The sequence below is a fragment of the Limulus polyphemus genome, unplaced genomic scaffold (genome assembly GCF_000517525.1).
Source record: "Limulus polyphemus unplaced genomic scaffold, Limulus_polyphemus-2.1.2 Scaffold2625, whole genome shotgun sequence".
In the NCBI taxonomy this organism is placed as follows: Eukaryota; Metazoa; Arthropoda; class Merostomata; order Xiphosura; family Limulidae; genus Limulus; species Limulus polyphemus.
Window position 1 is genome coordinate 137,481 of NW_013668235.1, and position 14,935 is coordinate 152,415.

Below are 14,935 nucleotides of genomic sequence, written 5' to 3' on the forward strand. Positions count from 1 at the left end.
TAGTCAACATGCACACTTGCTTTGTAAGGGGGTAGTCAACATGTGCACTTGTTTTGTAAGGGGGTAGTCAACATGCACACTTGTTTTGTAAGGGGGTAGTCAACATGCACACTTGCTTTGTAAGGGGGTAGTCAACATGTGCACTTGTTTTATAAGGGGGTAGTCAACATGTACACTTGTTTTGTAAGAGGGTAGTCAACATGTACACTTGTTTTGTAAGAGGGTAGTCAACATGCACACTTGTTTTGTAAGGGGGTAGAAAACATGCACACTTGCTTTGTAAGGGGGTAGTCAACATGCACACTTGTTTTGTAAGAGTAAAGTTATAGCTCTAGCCAACCATGAATGGTGGTCATTATTGAGAATTTCTTGCCACACACTAAATATGACACAAGTTTTTTTCGTGTGTTTCTGTAATTTATAGCAATTTATGGTAATAAATAATGCAATAAGTATTTTAGTTATTGATAGTATTAGCTAGATTAATATATATAACATTAAACTTCTTAAATAATAATAACTTCATTAGCCAAATGTGATAAGCATGGCACATGAAGCTTTTCGTATGATAGTTTTGTTTCGGTGCAGTGCTCGGTAATATTGCTAAGCTGGCACAACCTTGTAAGGTGTTCTTTAGTTAAGGGCCAAAAACACTGCTAGCAGCAAGGGTACCCAGCTGATGACCAAGGGCATAGTTGTCATACAAGTTTTTTGTAGTTTTCCTGTTACTCCTAATTAGACAATTTATTATTAATTTTTATTATTAGTGTAGAATTTTAACAGCTTTTCGGATATAAGAGATATTGCATTATTGTGCTGGTTGTAAGAGTCAAATTGTGGTTGTAGCCAACCATAAATTATGATAATTATACAATTTCTTGTAATTGTACTGGCTACAAGAACAAAGCTGAAGTCCTAGTTGTCTGTGAGTGGTGGTCAGTATTTAAGTTTAATATAAGTTGTAGTTACAGTTGGCTGCTGACATCAGTATTGTTTTTGAGTCCATTGCTAATTGATATAAAGTTCTTTTGGTAACTTTTTGAGCTACATATTTTTTTTTATATAGTCCTAGAATGATTGATTTAACTTATTTTTTTAATCTATTTGAATTGATGACTTGTTGTCAGTTATCACAGTTCACTTTATGTTAATGTTGCCTTTATCTCTATTTTTCCCAAGTCTTGTTTTTTTGTAGCTAATAAGCACTTGTGGTTAATGTTATATTTTTTCTGTCTTCATAACATAACATTTAGGGAAGACAAGGAGCCTGTTGGTCCATCAAGACTGTCCCATCCTCTTAAAAAACAAGAACTCAAATCCAGCCTTGATCATTTAAATATCTATGGTGCCTTTCCTTAAACTCCCTTAAATATACTGCATCCACCTCCTATAAAAAGCAACTCATTCAAAAGTCTGGTTATCCTGTTAGAATATAAAAACTATATGAGCTGAAGATGACTCCTAATGCCACATCTACTTCCCCTAGTCCTATCATTCTCACCGTTAAGTAAGAAAAAAAAAATGATGCATCGACATTATCAATTTCCATAATAATCTTTAACACATAAATCAGGTCCCCTCTAACTGTTTTTTTTTCAAGAGAAAACAATTTCAACTATCTTTACCTATCATTGTATGATAACCTTTGGATCCAAGGTATCATCCTAGTAACCCTTTTTTTTTAAACCCTCTCTAATATGTAAATGTCCTTCTTAATTTAAGGAGCCCGAGATTGAACATACTACTCCAAATGAAGCTTAACCAGTGAACTATAAAATAAAATGAAAATGTCTTTAAACATAAATATAATATTTTTGTAAATACAACCCAAAATCCTATTTACACTGTGCTTGCATGGTTCATAAGACTATATAAGAGATACTTGTTTAGATATTTTTTTCCAATAGCTGATAAACACTTAATGTTAAGTTTTCTCCTGTGTATTTCCAACAACCATTGAGAAAGTAAGAGTAGATCTAATCCTACAATGTAAGTAGTTCATGACCCCTGTTGAAGGTGAATGTCATAAAATGGATTTTGTTTTTAAATCATTAAAGAAAGTGTTTGTATCTTGGTACAATTTAACACACATAATCAAGTAATTTTAAAGCAGTATTTCTATTAAAATATTATATTTGTTGTTATGAGTGACATTCTTTGTAATAAAAAATACTGAGTATATGAGGCAATAATAAATATCTGGTTAGGTATTTCATGCTGTTTGTTTCTTAGGATCCACTACCAATAACTACTGTCACTTCTGGTTGATGATAGGGATAAAAGATTGTCTAAGGTTCTTAATATGGACAACAGATCAATTCTCATTGATGATTTTATATATATTTTTCTCTCTCTCTCTTAGGGTCCACTTCCAATTATCACAGGGCACTTCTGGTTGATGATTTCATCCTGTTTGTTTCTTAGGGTCCACTGCCAACAACAGTGGACCCTAAGAAACAAACAGGATGAAATCATCAACCAGAAGTGTCCTGTAGTTGTTGGCAGTGGACCCTAAGAAACAAACAGGATGAAATCATCAACCAGAAGTGATATGTTGTCCATATCATCAACCAGAAGTGCCCTGTTGCAAAGTGTGTTTTAGCTAGCCTGAGGGAAGATGTTCCATGTTTCAGTAATGGCACAAAGTGTGTTTTAGCTAGCCTGAGGGAAGATGTTCCATGTTTCAGTAATGGCTGAAATAAAAAAAAATTGAATACTACTTCCTCTTGGGGAGAAAGGAAGGAGTTGTAGTTTTAACAATTATTTTTCTTCCTTCTTCTATAGCTGTCAGGTGTGCTTACCATGTTTTTTTCTATGATTCTATTCAGCATGAGAACAGCTTTTGTTTTCTGCTCCCATATCATCAACCAGAAGTGTCCTGTGGTTGTTGGAGCCATTACTGAAACATGGAACATCTTCCCTCAGACTAGCTAAAACACACTTTCAGCCATTACTGAAACATGGAACATCTTCCCTCAGACTAGCTAAAACACACTTTCAGCCATTACTGAAACATGGAACATCTTCCCTCAGGCTAGCTAAAACACACATGAAAAACTAACTTAATTTTTATTAATAAACCATCTCAATATTATTTCAAGCAGGAGAGTGTAATAAAACATTGGAGTAAACATCATTATTTTTTCCACATTGTTGTTTATTTGTTTGCTGAATGATTTCTCAATGATTTTTCATCCTAGTGGATAATCACTGAAGAATCGACACTCTTGAAAGTAAAGTGTATTGTAAATGTAAAAAGAAATATATATATCCTGCACTTCCAATGTGGTTTCATTAAATAAAAAATGTTGGTTGCATAGAGAGTATCTGTATAATTTAATAATCAATGATTGTTTGAATGGATTGATTTGAGCTAAACATGTATGTTTAGAAATCAAGTTAAGGTTGCTGAGTTCATAAAGCAGTCCGAGATTCTTCATCTTTTTCATTGATTTTTTCAACAAAACTTATCAAGACAATGTTACTAGTTGATTCATGTTGACTCACCAAACTGGAAAAATTAGCCATTTGTCAAAGCTTTTATGTAATCTACAAAAGATTATTTAAAAGAAAATTATCATCAAAATGTCTGTAAATGTTTGTATTTAATTCATTAAATTAATCCTGAACAGTAAACAAGGCAACAAAAAATGTAGAATAGAAAGAGAGCTTGATAGACATTTGTTTATTTCACTATATATGTATATTGTTTTTACATTTTTAGACTTAAAGTTAAATTGTTTTAATTATTTTTATTGTTTATTAGGTCAAGTGCCATCAGTACTGGCCTCTTGGTAATGAGCATGATGGGGAAGAGGAAATGATACTCAAAGAAGTTAACCTTAAGGTCAGTATTCATGGAGAAAAAGAAGCTACAGATTACATCATCCGAGAACTGCTTCTTACAAACCTAGAGGTAAGTAGTTCCATTCTATTTTTGTGTTTAGTTGTTTTTCAATAAGATCAATATTCCTGAATATATATATAAACTAGTGTTTATGTATTTAGATACATTCAAAAGATTTCAGCAGTATAGTTAAAAGGCTAAAATATATTAAAATTTCTGTACAAGCAAATATATTTATAAATCAATTTATTTGTCTATTTAGGATCATTGTAAGTTCAGTTTATTTTTTAACAATGATTCACACGACTATTTTTACCACATTCAAACCCTGCTTAAATTGTTCGGAAAAGTCTAAACTGAATCGATAATTCATCAAGAACAAACAGTGACATTAATTCTGTAAATTATTGTTTTTTTCTTATGATTGCTGTATCAACACAGCATCAACAGATGTATATGACCATTATATTTTCAGTGGAAGAGAACTCCTAACAGGAAAACTACAAATTAAATTCATTTAGGATATCATAGCATTAGATTTTTTTACATCGGAGTTTTTGTTAAGTTATTTTTCTTTCATATCAAAATAAAAAAAGCTTTAACCCTTTTTGGTACTTTTGGTTTGTATTTGTTTAAGCATATATTTGTGCAGGACTGGTGGGACCCACGTATCCAATAAAAGTATTTTGAATGTGATGCTCCAGTCCTTTTGGTGTATCCTAGGTTATTTATACATACTTATATCATTTCTATTTTAAGAATACAATACAGTACTGAAAGGATTAATGTTTAAATACTGCTAAAATGTCCAATAACTGTTTTCTAAGTTTAACTTCAGTCGTATTGTGTAGTAATTTTAAATGAAGAAATGCTTTGTTTTTTTTTGTATAGAGTTATGAATCTAGAACAGTGTTACACTTTCACTATACAACTTGGCCAGATTTTGGAGTACCAGAGTCTCCTTCAGCATTCCTCAGTTTCCTCCTGGCCGTCCGAGACTCCGGAGCTCTGAATCAGAATGTAGGCCCAGTTGTTGTACACTGCAGTGCTGGGATTGGTCGTTCTGGAACCTTCTGCTTAGTGGATTCCTGTCTTGTTTTGGTAAATTTTACATGTTGTGTAGAGTTAGACGAATGTTTGTTGTACTCACCATAAACTTAACATGCTGAAAAATCTTATTACAGTAAATTAATCTTTGCATCACTGATTTTATCCACATTTTTCTTGACTATTTATGCACCAAACATCATATGAGTCACACATGTACAAACTAAATATACTGTTAATATTTCAATTAATCCCAGTAATTACTGCTGAAGTTTTGTGAATATTTTTTAAAGTATAAAATGAGTAGTTTTTATCCATTTTTTGAGGGCAGTTGCTTCCACTGAGCATTGTAGAAGGCAAAAACATAAAATTACTCAGTATTATGAAATATATGGTCCACAGCAGTAATGAACAGTATCTAAATAACTCTGTAGTTTCAGAGGTAATTAGTATAACTGGATAGCACTTTTTCTTCGGCTTTTCCCTTTAGCAGGGGTCGCCGTCCATTACACGTGTTACCCTCCTCCAATCATCTCTGTTCCCTGCCAGGTGTTCTGCAATTCCTTTCTCATTTGTGTATTCTTTAATCCCATCCTTCCAACACTTTACTGGCCTTCCTTGTCTTCTCTTGCTACTACTGGAAGCTCTAATGCTCTCCTTATTGTTGTTCTTCTTCTCTTCCCTTCACATGACCAAACCACCTTAGACTTGCTTCTTTTGCCTTTTCCACAATTCCACAGACTCCTGCCATTTCCTTATTTATTCTCTTCTCTTTCAGCGATACTTCCAACAGCCATCTCAGCATTTCCATTTCTGTTCTTATCGCGGCACAGTGGTATGTCTGTGGACTTGCAATGCTAGAAACCGGGTTTCGATACCCGTGGTGGGCAGAGCACAGATAGCCCATTGTGTAGCTTTGTGCATAAATTCAAACAAACAAACAAACTGTTCTTATCAACAAGCCTTCTTTATTCTTCTTCAGGGTCCAGGTGGCATACCATGTGATTCTTCTAGATATTCGTTTTGCAAGGTTTTTATGGCCGGGTTGCAAGTTCTGATGGCAAACCTCCTACTTTCTCACCCAGGCTTGGAACTGGTTGTGGCAGTTATCACTTGATATCACAATATCTAAAAAATTATAATCAATAATTAAAAAAAAGTATTACCAAAAGTACTGTTAAAAAAGTAATATTGAATAAATACCATACAGTTAACAAATAGCAGCAAAGTTCAAACAGGTCCTAATTTAAAGAACTTTTATCAGGTCACTAATTTTTCTGAGCCTTGGGACCATTTATAATGTCTGCAGGGTCTATAAGCAGAGTCTGTGGGTATATATATTCTTCCAAAAATTATAGTTTTTTCACACCCTCAAATAAGGCTCCTAAAATTTTTTCCTAATTTTTCAATAGCCAACATACAGTTTTCCTTAACCCTAATTTTCTACTTCCCATTTTTTTTTCTTATTCTCCTTTTCCTACCCAAGTTTGTGTCCTTTCCCCTTTTTTCCCCCTTTCCATGACCCAAGAATTATCAAAATCTCAAAATTATTCTGATATATTTTGAACATTTATTTAGAAGAGAATTTATACCTTTTCACATATAGTTTATTTTTTATTTTATACTGTTATTGCCTGGCTTATTCATCCATAAAAAATAACATGTCAAAGTGGAAAAACATTAACAGATTCCTCTAAGTGCACCTACTTCACGAATGAAGTTTTGCACTCGGAGCCTAGCTAGCTAACCCTTATTAACCCTTTGTTTGCGGCATGTGTAAAGATGTCTACCACCCCATGTGTAAAGATATGAAAATTTTTGTGGCAGGCCATTCAAAATATTTGCATCATATGATGTCAACCAAAATTAATAGGTTAAAATTACTTCTAAGTTCTTTGATGAAAAAACATTTGTGAGCCTTTCAAGTAAGCATTTTGAAACATAATACATAAGTAGTATCTCCGAAAGCAACTGTAATTTAGTTATTTTTTTTTTAACAAAGCCATAAAAAAGTTTAAAAAAATTTTAAATCCTATGAACGTATACTTCATTACCAACACGCCCACTAATCTAATGTCTGTTTGGATCATTGCAAGCTTGAAATAAAAAAGTAAACTCTTTTTGTTGATTATAAATATGTATGTCTAATAACATCATGTGGGTTTGAAAACTACCTTGACTTGAAAGTTAAGAATCGATTGATAGGGCTTCTGTGATTGGTTGGGAAAATTGAATGATATCTTGCTAAACAGAAAAGCTAAGACATTGAAACTGTACATCTGACCTTAGAATTGATTGTAGGGCGTGTCTATATAACTTAGACAGTGTAGATGCTATACAGTTGAAGATATATATAGTACAAGGTGAGAATTGAAAATTCACCACTCATATGTCACATGACAGTAAATATGAAGATTGAGAATTTTTTTAATATTTTCTTTTGAAATTAAGAAATTAAAACTTAGATAATATAAAATTTGTAATTATAAACTACTTTCTGATACTCATTTCATTGACATACATTGATAATAAAACTATTTGATTAGATTTTAAATGTAACTCTGTAAAATGTTATGAAGCTCAAAAGAGTCAGGCGCAAATACATTAATTTAAGTTATTCAGTGGCTTAAACTATCACTAACATCGAGCTTAGCATATATATCTGTAAACAGTCCATAAACTAAGCCTTTTTAAACCAGTAAGAGGTATTTTTATGTTAAAGAAAAGTTATTTATAATTTACTGCACTTCAGAAGTGTTTTGATAATTTATGAGTTTGTCAAGGTTTGTAATTCTAGGTGTAAAAAACTTCAGGCTTTATATGAACGTTTGTATCAGTTACCAGGAAGGAATTAAAATTCTCTATTATTATATGCCTTTTTTTAGTGAAATTGTGACTTTTTAAAATATTTTTTTATAATGATAAGTTTTGAGTCACTATTGAATGCTATCAAGTGCTAAAATTCTCTGTGTTATATCCGTGAATTAGATTTTCAAGTGCCTTTTTTTTTTTATAATGAAAAATGCTTAGTTGTTTTTCAAGGTATTCTGACAAATCACCATGGTGAAAAAATTTACTTAAATTTTTGTTGTTGTTTTCTTGTTCAGAATTAAACTTTTGTATTTTCTTTCATGAAATGTTGAAAAATATAGTGAAAAACCAATATTGATTTGCATACAGATTGAAGAAAGGGGAAATTTAGATGCAGTGAATGTACAAGAAATCTTGTTAGAAATGAGAAAATATCGTATGGGCCTCATTCAAACACCAGATCAGCTACGCTTCTCGTACCTTGCTATAATTGAAGGTGCCAAGCAGGTCTTAGCTAGGCGTAAAAATATTTCAGAAAATGTGCTTTCTGACCATCATCAGAATTCACTGGTAATCTTTTTGTCTTTATCTTTCTCTCACAAAATCTAAAATAGGAGGAAACATTTCTTAAATTGTCTCCAGGTTAATTTGAATATCTGGAATTGCGCTAAACAACTTACATAGGTCACTGTTCAGAAAATTTAGTTACAATAAATAGTTGATGAAACTGTTAAAATTTGATGTTTTTCCTTTACAAAATTTACCATTTTCTTTTAATTCATAATCCAGCAAGTACAAATAATGTTTTCTTCATGTCTTAACCTTTTCCTCTCTGTGTCAGTCACTTTATTTTATCTCTGTGTATCAATGATACCAGGATTATGGATTATAAGTTTTAGCATGAAGCTAAATGACTTGTTTGTAAACTCTTTTAATGTTAAGTAAATATGGTAAGGTTGTGTTGATTGAACATCAATCTTTGTCATCATTAGTACCTATATGATCACATAATTGTAATTATTAATTACTAACTACGTTTTTCATAATATATATTTATTTATTTGTTATTTATAATTAGGAATTAATTAGTATCTAGTTATAAATTAAAAATAAACCTACGTAAAAATATACATATACACACACACATACATGACTGTATTACAAAAATTTAGTTACTAATTATTAATTATTATTAAGTGACTGTATAGTCTACTAACAATGAGAACAATTTTTATATTAGCAGTCTATAGTAAAATCCATCATATGTCATTCTTCTCATTATGGTTTACCACACAGACCGTGTGTAACTATTCCTGAGAAACATTAGGATACAGTGGTACGGTTAAGAGTTTGACAGATACTTTTATTTATTCCTTTTATTTGACTGTTTTTTTTTTCTGTACTGGCATTAATTACTTGTCTCTTTAGTAGGCTCTTTTATCTGTAAAGTTTGTCTCACACACCAGTTATAAACTTGTTTATATATATTTTTTTTAAATATATTATTTTTAAGTAAAAAGTTACTGAGACATTTTCATAACAGTGATTTATTTTAGTTATACAGTGAATTTTGTTCCACTGGAGAAAATAGTTTAGTTACCCATAAGATATATCTTCATTATCACTCTGATAACTGAAATTACCGTACTTGTTGGTGTACAAGACAGTCCCGTGTATAAGACGACCCCGGATATTTTTAGCAAATTGCGTGTATATCTGTGAGGTTTGGTGTATAAGGTGACCTCTATTGTTAAGCAAGTTTAGGATGTTACTTTTGAAAAGAAATTCTTGGAAGTTATTTTTAAACTGTGCTCTGTGGTAATCAATACAACCACAAGTGTGGTTCTTATGCTCTCCAAATGCTACAGACAGCTCAATGTGGTATAACTTATGATTTTTATTTGCTTTTTTTGAGTAAGCGTGTTGGCATCATGCCACCTACTGGGGTACAATAACATATTTATAATTGTATCATTTGTCTCTATTCTTCCTAACCAGAAGTTATTTATCTCACATGCTAGTTACAATTAATCAAGTCATTTTTGATTTGAAATGTATTGATCTCATCCGTCATCATAAAATATTGATAATATTATATATAAAAAGTTAGTTTCTGTAACGTACGCTAATTTTGTAAATATATTTTTATAGTAGATCACTATATCTTAAGGTTTAATATTTTGGTGTGACAGAAAAGGAGTTCAAATGTGATGAAGACTTTGTAAAGTTGTTTATTTCATGTTTATAAAAATGGAACAACGTAGTTTTGGTTAAATATGCTATTAACCGGAGAGTTCTTACTGGAACTACCTTTGTACTTGTGTATAAGATGAGGGCTAAAATCAGGCATTATTTTAAGAGTAAAAAGTATTGTCTTATACACCGGCAAATACGATAAGTCTTTCTTCTCATTTGAAGTAAGATATAAATACGATTGTAGGGACTTGATTAACTTTTAACTGCATTGAAAAAACCAGAAATTATATGGTTTTTAACTGAAAATGCCCATAAAGAGTGTAAAAAAGGTATTAAGAAATAATTGAGTTTTATTGACTGTCTTCTCTAATAGCTTATGAAGTCCATTTAAAGTGTAAACTGACACTAGAAATAAGAAAGAAACATTTGTTTAACTTAAACATTTAATGTACATCAAAATGGATTAAACAAAAAAAGAGAGGTTACAATTAAATGGAAAACTTTATAAAATTACCCAAAATGTAATGTAAGACTTTTTAAGGAGCTATTGAGATTAAAAGTTACACTTGAACATTTGTGCTTTCACAGTGCTTCTGAAGTATTTGTTGAAGAAGTATTTAACTAATTAGAAATACTATTTCATGAGTATTCTCACTAAAACTATTTTATTTCTTTTAATGGTTGGAGACGGCTTGAATGGGTAACGAAGAAAAACTTTAATATAAGTTTAACGCAACAGCAAACGTACAACATTTCGACAAGGTTTTGTCACCATCAGGTACCCGACAAAACCTTGTCGAAACGTTGTACATTTGCTGTTGCATTAAACTTATATTAAAGTTTTTCTTCATCATCCATTCAAGCCATCTCCAACCATTATTAGTCTCAAAGTGGGTTCCTCGTCATCAGATTTTATTTCTTTGTTTGTGTCAAATTTGTAGGTGCAATCCTATGATTTTATTTTTTTTACTTTGTCTACTAAAAACTGGTAGGTGACAAGACATTTCTTCTGCTAAAGATTAAACTTCTTTCACACACCAATTTACCAAAAACATGAACAACATCTCACAGCGTAGTACCCTTTGATTTGTAAAAAATAAATAAAAACTTAGAAATAGTATATTTTATTTCTTTTTCATCAAAGTTCTTAGCTATCAATTATTTTCAGGAAGACATTGATAATACACAAATGGTTTACGGTATCATATATATACATATATATATTTTTTTTTAAGCTGTAACAAATGCTTCAGTCATAATAAAGAAAAGGTTTTAGACTTGATATTTGAATAATTGTACATTTTTCTGTGATTGAAAATGCTTACAAAACTACTTAAACTCTTTTTTTTTTCTTGTTATACACAGTTATTTTTCTTGAAATTTTATTTTTTGAACTTTATTTACAGTATCGGGAATCCAAGAATCTTTCTGTACCCTATCACTCTTAAAGAGAAATGTCAAACAACTGCAGCTACAACCTAATAAAGGCTGAAAATAAAAGAAAAAACTTAGTTAAAATTGCTGTAGGGAAAAATAATTAAGTGGTCAATATTTCAGACTGTAATTGGGACTGGAACGTAACCCTTTTGTTGTATGTTCAGTATTTGTCATCAAGGAAATGTCTTTCATAACCTGTTTGTTAATTTTTCAGTAAAGTATTTTTTCATCAGGATGGACAGCATGAAGATGAGCAAGTCAACACCGTTAGTAGTAATGAGCCCAAGGGAGTAAAAAGAAAAACTGAATTTCTCAAAAAGGAAGTTGTGAAAGAGGTTTCAGAAAGTAAAATAAACCAAGGGGTTTCTGAAAATGATTGGGATGAAACAGAACCATTGCCACTGATTCCACAAAATAAACCGTCATCTGACACATTGGAAGAAAGGAAGTTATCGTACATATCTGAGAGGACAGTTAGTAGCTTAACGTCTTTGGACACGGCTAATCAAGAACCAAAAAATACTGAGTTTGCCGAGGAAGATGAAACTATAACAAATAATACTGTGTCTATTGCAAATTTGTCATCAGCTACTGAGAAGAACGTGAAGTGAGTAACTTTCCAAGTCTTGCATGCTTTCATTTTAAATTCCATGAAAATTAATTTTTTTTTATGTGATTGTACTGATCTTCTGGTTAAATGTTATAAAGCTGTGGTATAAAATGTATATGTTTACCTATACAGTTAGAGAAATTATTTTGTTTGTATTGAGATACAGTTAGTTAAGTCTTAATTTTTTAGAGACTGTTTTTGAGATTGAAATGTATCTTCAAAATGACATGTTATTCCAGTTGCTTCTGGTATTTTATTTATGTAAGTAATTTAAAGTGTGTTGGTTCTCTAAAGAGTTACCCTTAAAAGTAATTACATGTATTAATTTCTTTTAAATTGGTATATCTGTCTAGTGATTCAGAAATACGAAAAAGAAAACGCAAGGAACGTATAGATAAAACTGCAGAAACTGTCCAAAAAATGCGGCAGAAACTACAAGATTCAGAGTCATGGGAAAGGCACAAGCTGTTATTAAAGAAATGTTCTATAGGTGCAGTCTTACTGTTGGGAATGGGATATTTAGTGTATCGATACTATGTACAAGGTTGAACATTTAGTGATTGCAGTTTTTCCTGTGTAGTGTAACTTTCTATACTTGTTCATACTAGGTATGTTTTTATCCTCAGTGTATGGTTTTATTTTATTTGTCTCGTCTTTAGTACAATCAAATGAAGTATATTTTGTAGTGAGGGGATTTCTTATTGAATGATAAAGCCTGGAGGAAGCTACATTTTGCTGACAGGGCCATCAAGTGTGTGTGTGTGTGTGTGTCTATATAAAATATATATATATATATATACATAGATTATATAAAACTAGTAAGATTCTTTACTCTATTGTTCCATAAAATTTATAAAGTCATGTGATCACTAGCCTAAAATATGGTAGGGCTTTAACCCTACCACTTCTGCCAGCCTTGTGATAAAATTTCTTAAGTCTTAAATCCAGTTCTGTTAATCATAAATAGTGTACATTAGAATAACAAAAATTAGATTAAGTTCTTCAGGTTTTTTTTTTTTTTAATAAGAGATTAAAAATGTAGACCAATGACTGATAACACAGGCCCAATAATTTAAACTTCATAAAAGTTGTTTTGGTTTTAATAATGGATTTTCCATAGTTCAGCTATGCAGATTTCGAAAATAATATTAATTTTTTTTCTATTACGTAAGGATGTTTTACAAATTGCGAAGAAAAAACTCTTACTGAGATCAAATTATTATTTTGTTTACCACAATGAACATTTTTTATTATTATGTTTGTTAACAACAATACAAACAAACTGAAGAAAATTGAAGAACATTGATGTCAAACAAATATGCATCATCATTCATCCTGTTTTTTTTTTGTGAAATCTACATCTTTTAGTCTCAAAACTACTTGTTGTGGTCTTTCTTTTATGTATTGCATTATGACGTTTTGTGAAAAGTCTGTAAGTGATGGAGAAAAATGGATATCATTTTCGGATTCAATGTACAGGAATTACTGTAGAACATGTAAAAATTTCAAGACAATAAAACCATCGCAGGCCTGTGTTGTTATCATTTTGAGTAGACAGTACATTAAAACCGATGTTTTAAGACCACCTTTGGGTAAATGTAAAACTGGCTGCCTATTTTTTTTAGAGATTTTTCTATTATAAAGGTTTCCAACCCTAACAGAAAATATTCATTAACTTTAATTTTTTTATATGCATTTAAGAAACTGACGTATAAGAATTCTTTAAATACTTCAGCTAGTGTGAACTTATAAATAGAACAATCCCAATGTCTTTTATAATCTATCTCTCGTGTGGGACATTAAGAGACCTGGAATTCGCTTACTCTGAATTTTCTAAGTTTGTTAATGTAAATAAATAAATTTAAAACTTATTAATATTTCAACAGAAATGAGTGTGTCAATGATGATTGTAATTAGGTTAAATTGATGAAATATTGGTTATAAGGACATCATTAAATTCTGATGCATGTAGAAGCATCAAAAAATATTAATTTTAGTAAAAAAATTTTTTGATAAAACAAAGTTTTTAGACAGTTCTTTTAATTGAAAAGAGATACACCCATATTAAAGAAATATATTTTTATTGGATACAGAAATATCAAGGCATCTTCAATTCAGCAGTCAAAAAAATGATATAACGTAGAACACAGATTTTTTTTTTGCAAAAATAGATTTAAATACCACCCCATGTGATTATGAGATTCCATACATTCATTAAAAGCTTATACTTGGATAGAAAAGTTTAGTTAAAGGTGGATTCACTATGCAAATGGTTTAAATTAAATAAGACTAATAACAAATGACCATTCTAAACTGGTGATCTCTGTATAAAGGTAGTTTCTTATGCAGGTTTAACCTCGTAGTACAAGTATGAACCTTCATCATCTTATTTCTTCTTTCATTACACATCTGCCTCACCCACATGAAGATGAAACATTCGCTGAAGAGATTATAAAATATCAAATCATTTTACTGAAATAGGATTATTATTAATATTCATTCTAATCCTCAGATTAAACTGAAGACACACCAGTTTTAGTGATAAACTGATTTGTAGTTGTAGAATCTACTCTCTCTTCACTGACTTTTTTGGAACATTTAGTTAAAAAGGTTCTAAGATATTCATTGTATACATATATTACATTATTAATTTTCTCTGAAGCATATGTGTTACACCTTCTTTGAGACTGTCTACCATTGATGACTTCAATACAATTCAGCATGTAAAATGTAGCATTCACAGTGTTATCTAAAAGTGAAAGAAATAAAAAATTAATATTCAATATACCAGATGACCAACTTTGTGCAAAGTGTTTTTCTCACTGGAATTTATATACATTGTAATAAATTATGCATTTTCATGAAATAGCTAAGAAAAAAAACATACTGTTACGTCTCCGTTTGTTAATTGATTTTCCGTAAATTCGTTCCGACGAAACTTGAGCGACACAAGTCCTTTCTTAAATAAAACTGGTTTATTCTTTCCG

General features: G+C 30.9%; 1 protein-coding gene across 2 annotated transcripts in view; it reads left to right on the top strand.

Annotated features, from left to right (window-relative positions):
* Window positions 1–13,088, top strand: part of LOC106467472 (tyrosine-protein phosphatase non-receptor type 2-like) — a 29,385-nt gene extending 16,297 nt beyond the window's left edge. The window contains exons 3-7 of one of the 2 annotated variants that reach the window (XM_022395664.1): window positions 3,766–3,916; window positions 4,739–4,948; window positions 8,075–8,275; window positions 11,572–11,945; window positions 12,302–13,088. In XM_022395664.1, coding sequence (XP_022251372.1) covers window positions 3,766–3,916; window positions 4,739–4,948; window positions 8,075–8,275; window positions 11,572–11,945; window positions 12,302–12,497 — 1,132 coding nt within the window. In that variant the 3' untranslated portion in view covers window positions 12,498–13,088. The remainder of the gene's footprint in view (window positions 1–3,765; window positions 3,917–4,738; window positions 4,949–8,074; window positions 8,276–11,571; window positions 11,946–12,301) is intronic. The other variant, XM_022395663.1, reaches the window with a different exon arrangement.
* The last annotated feature ends 1,847 nt before the right edge of the window (window positions 13,089–14,935 follow it).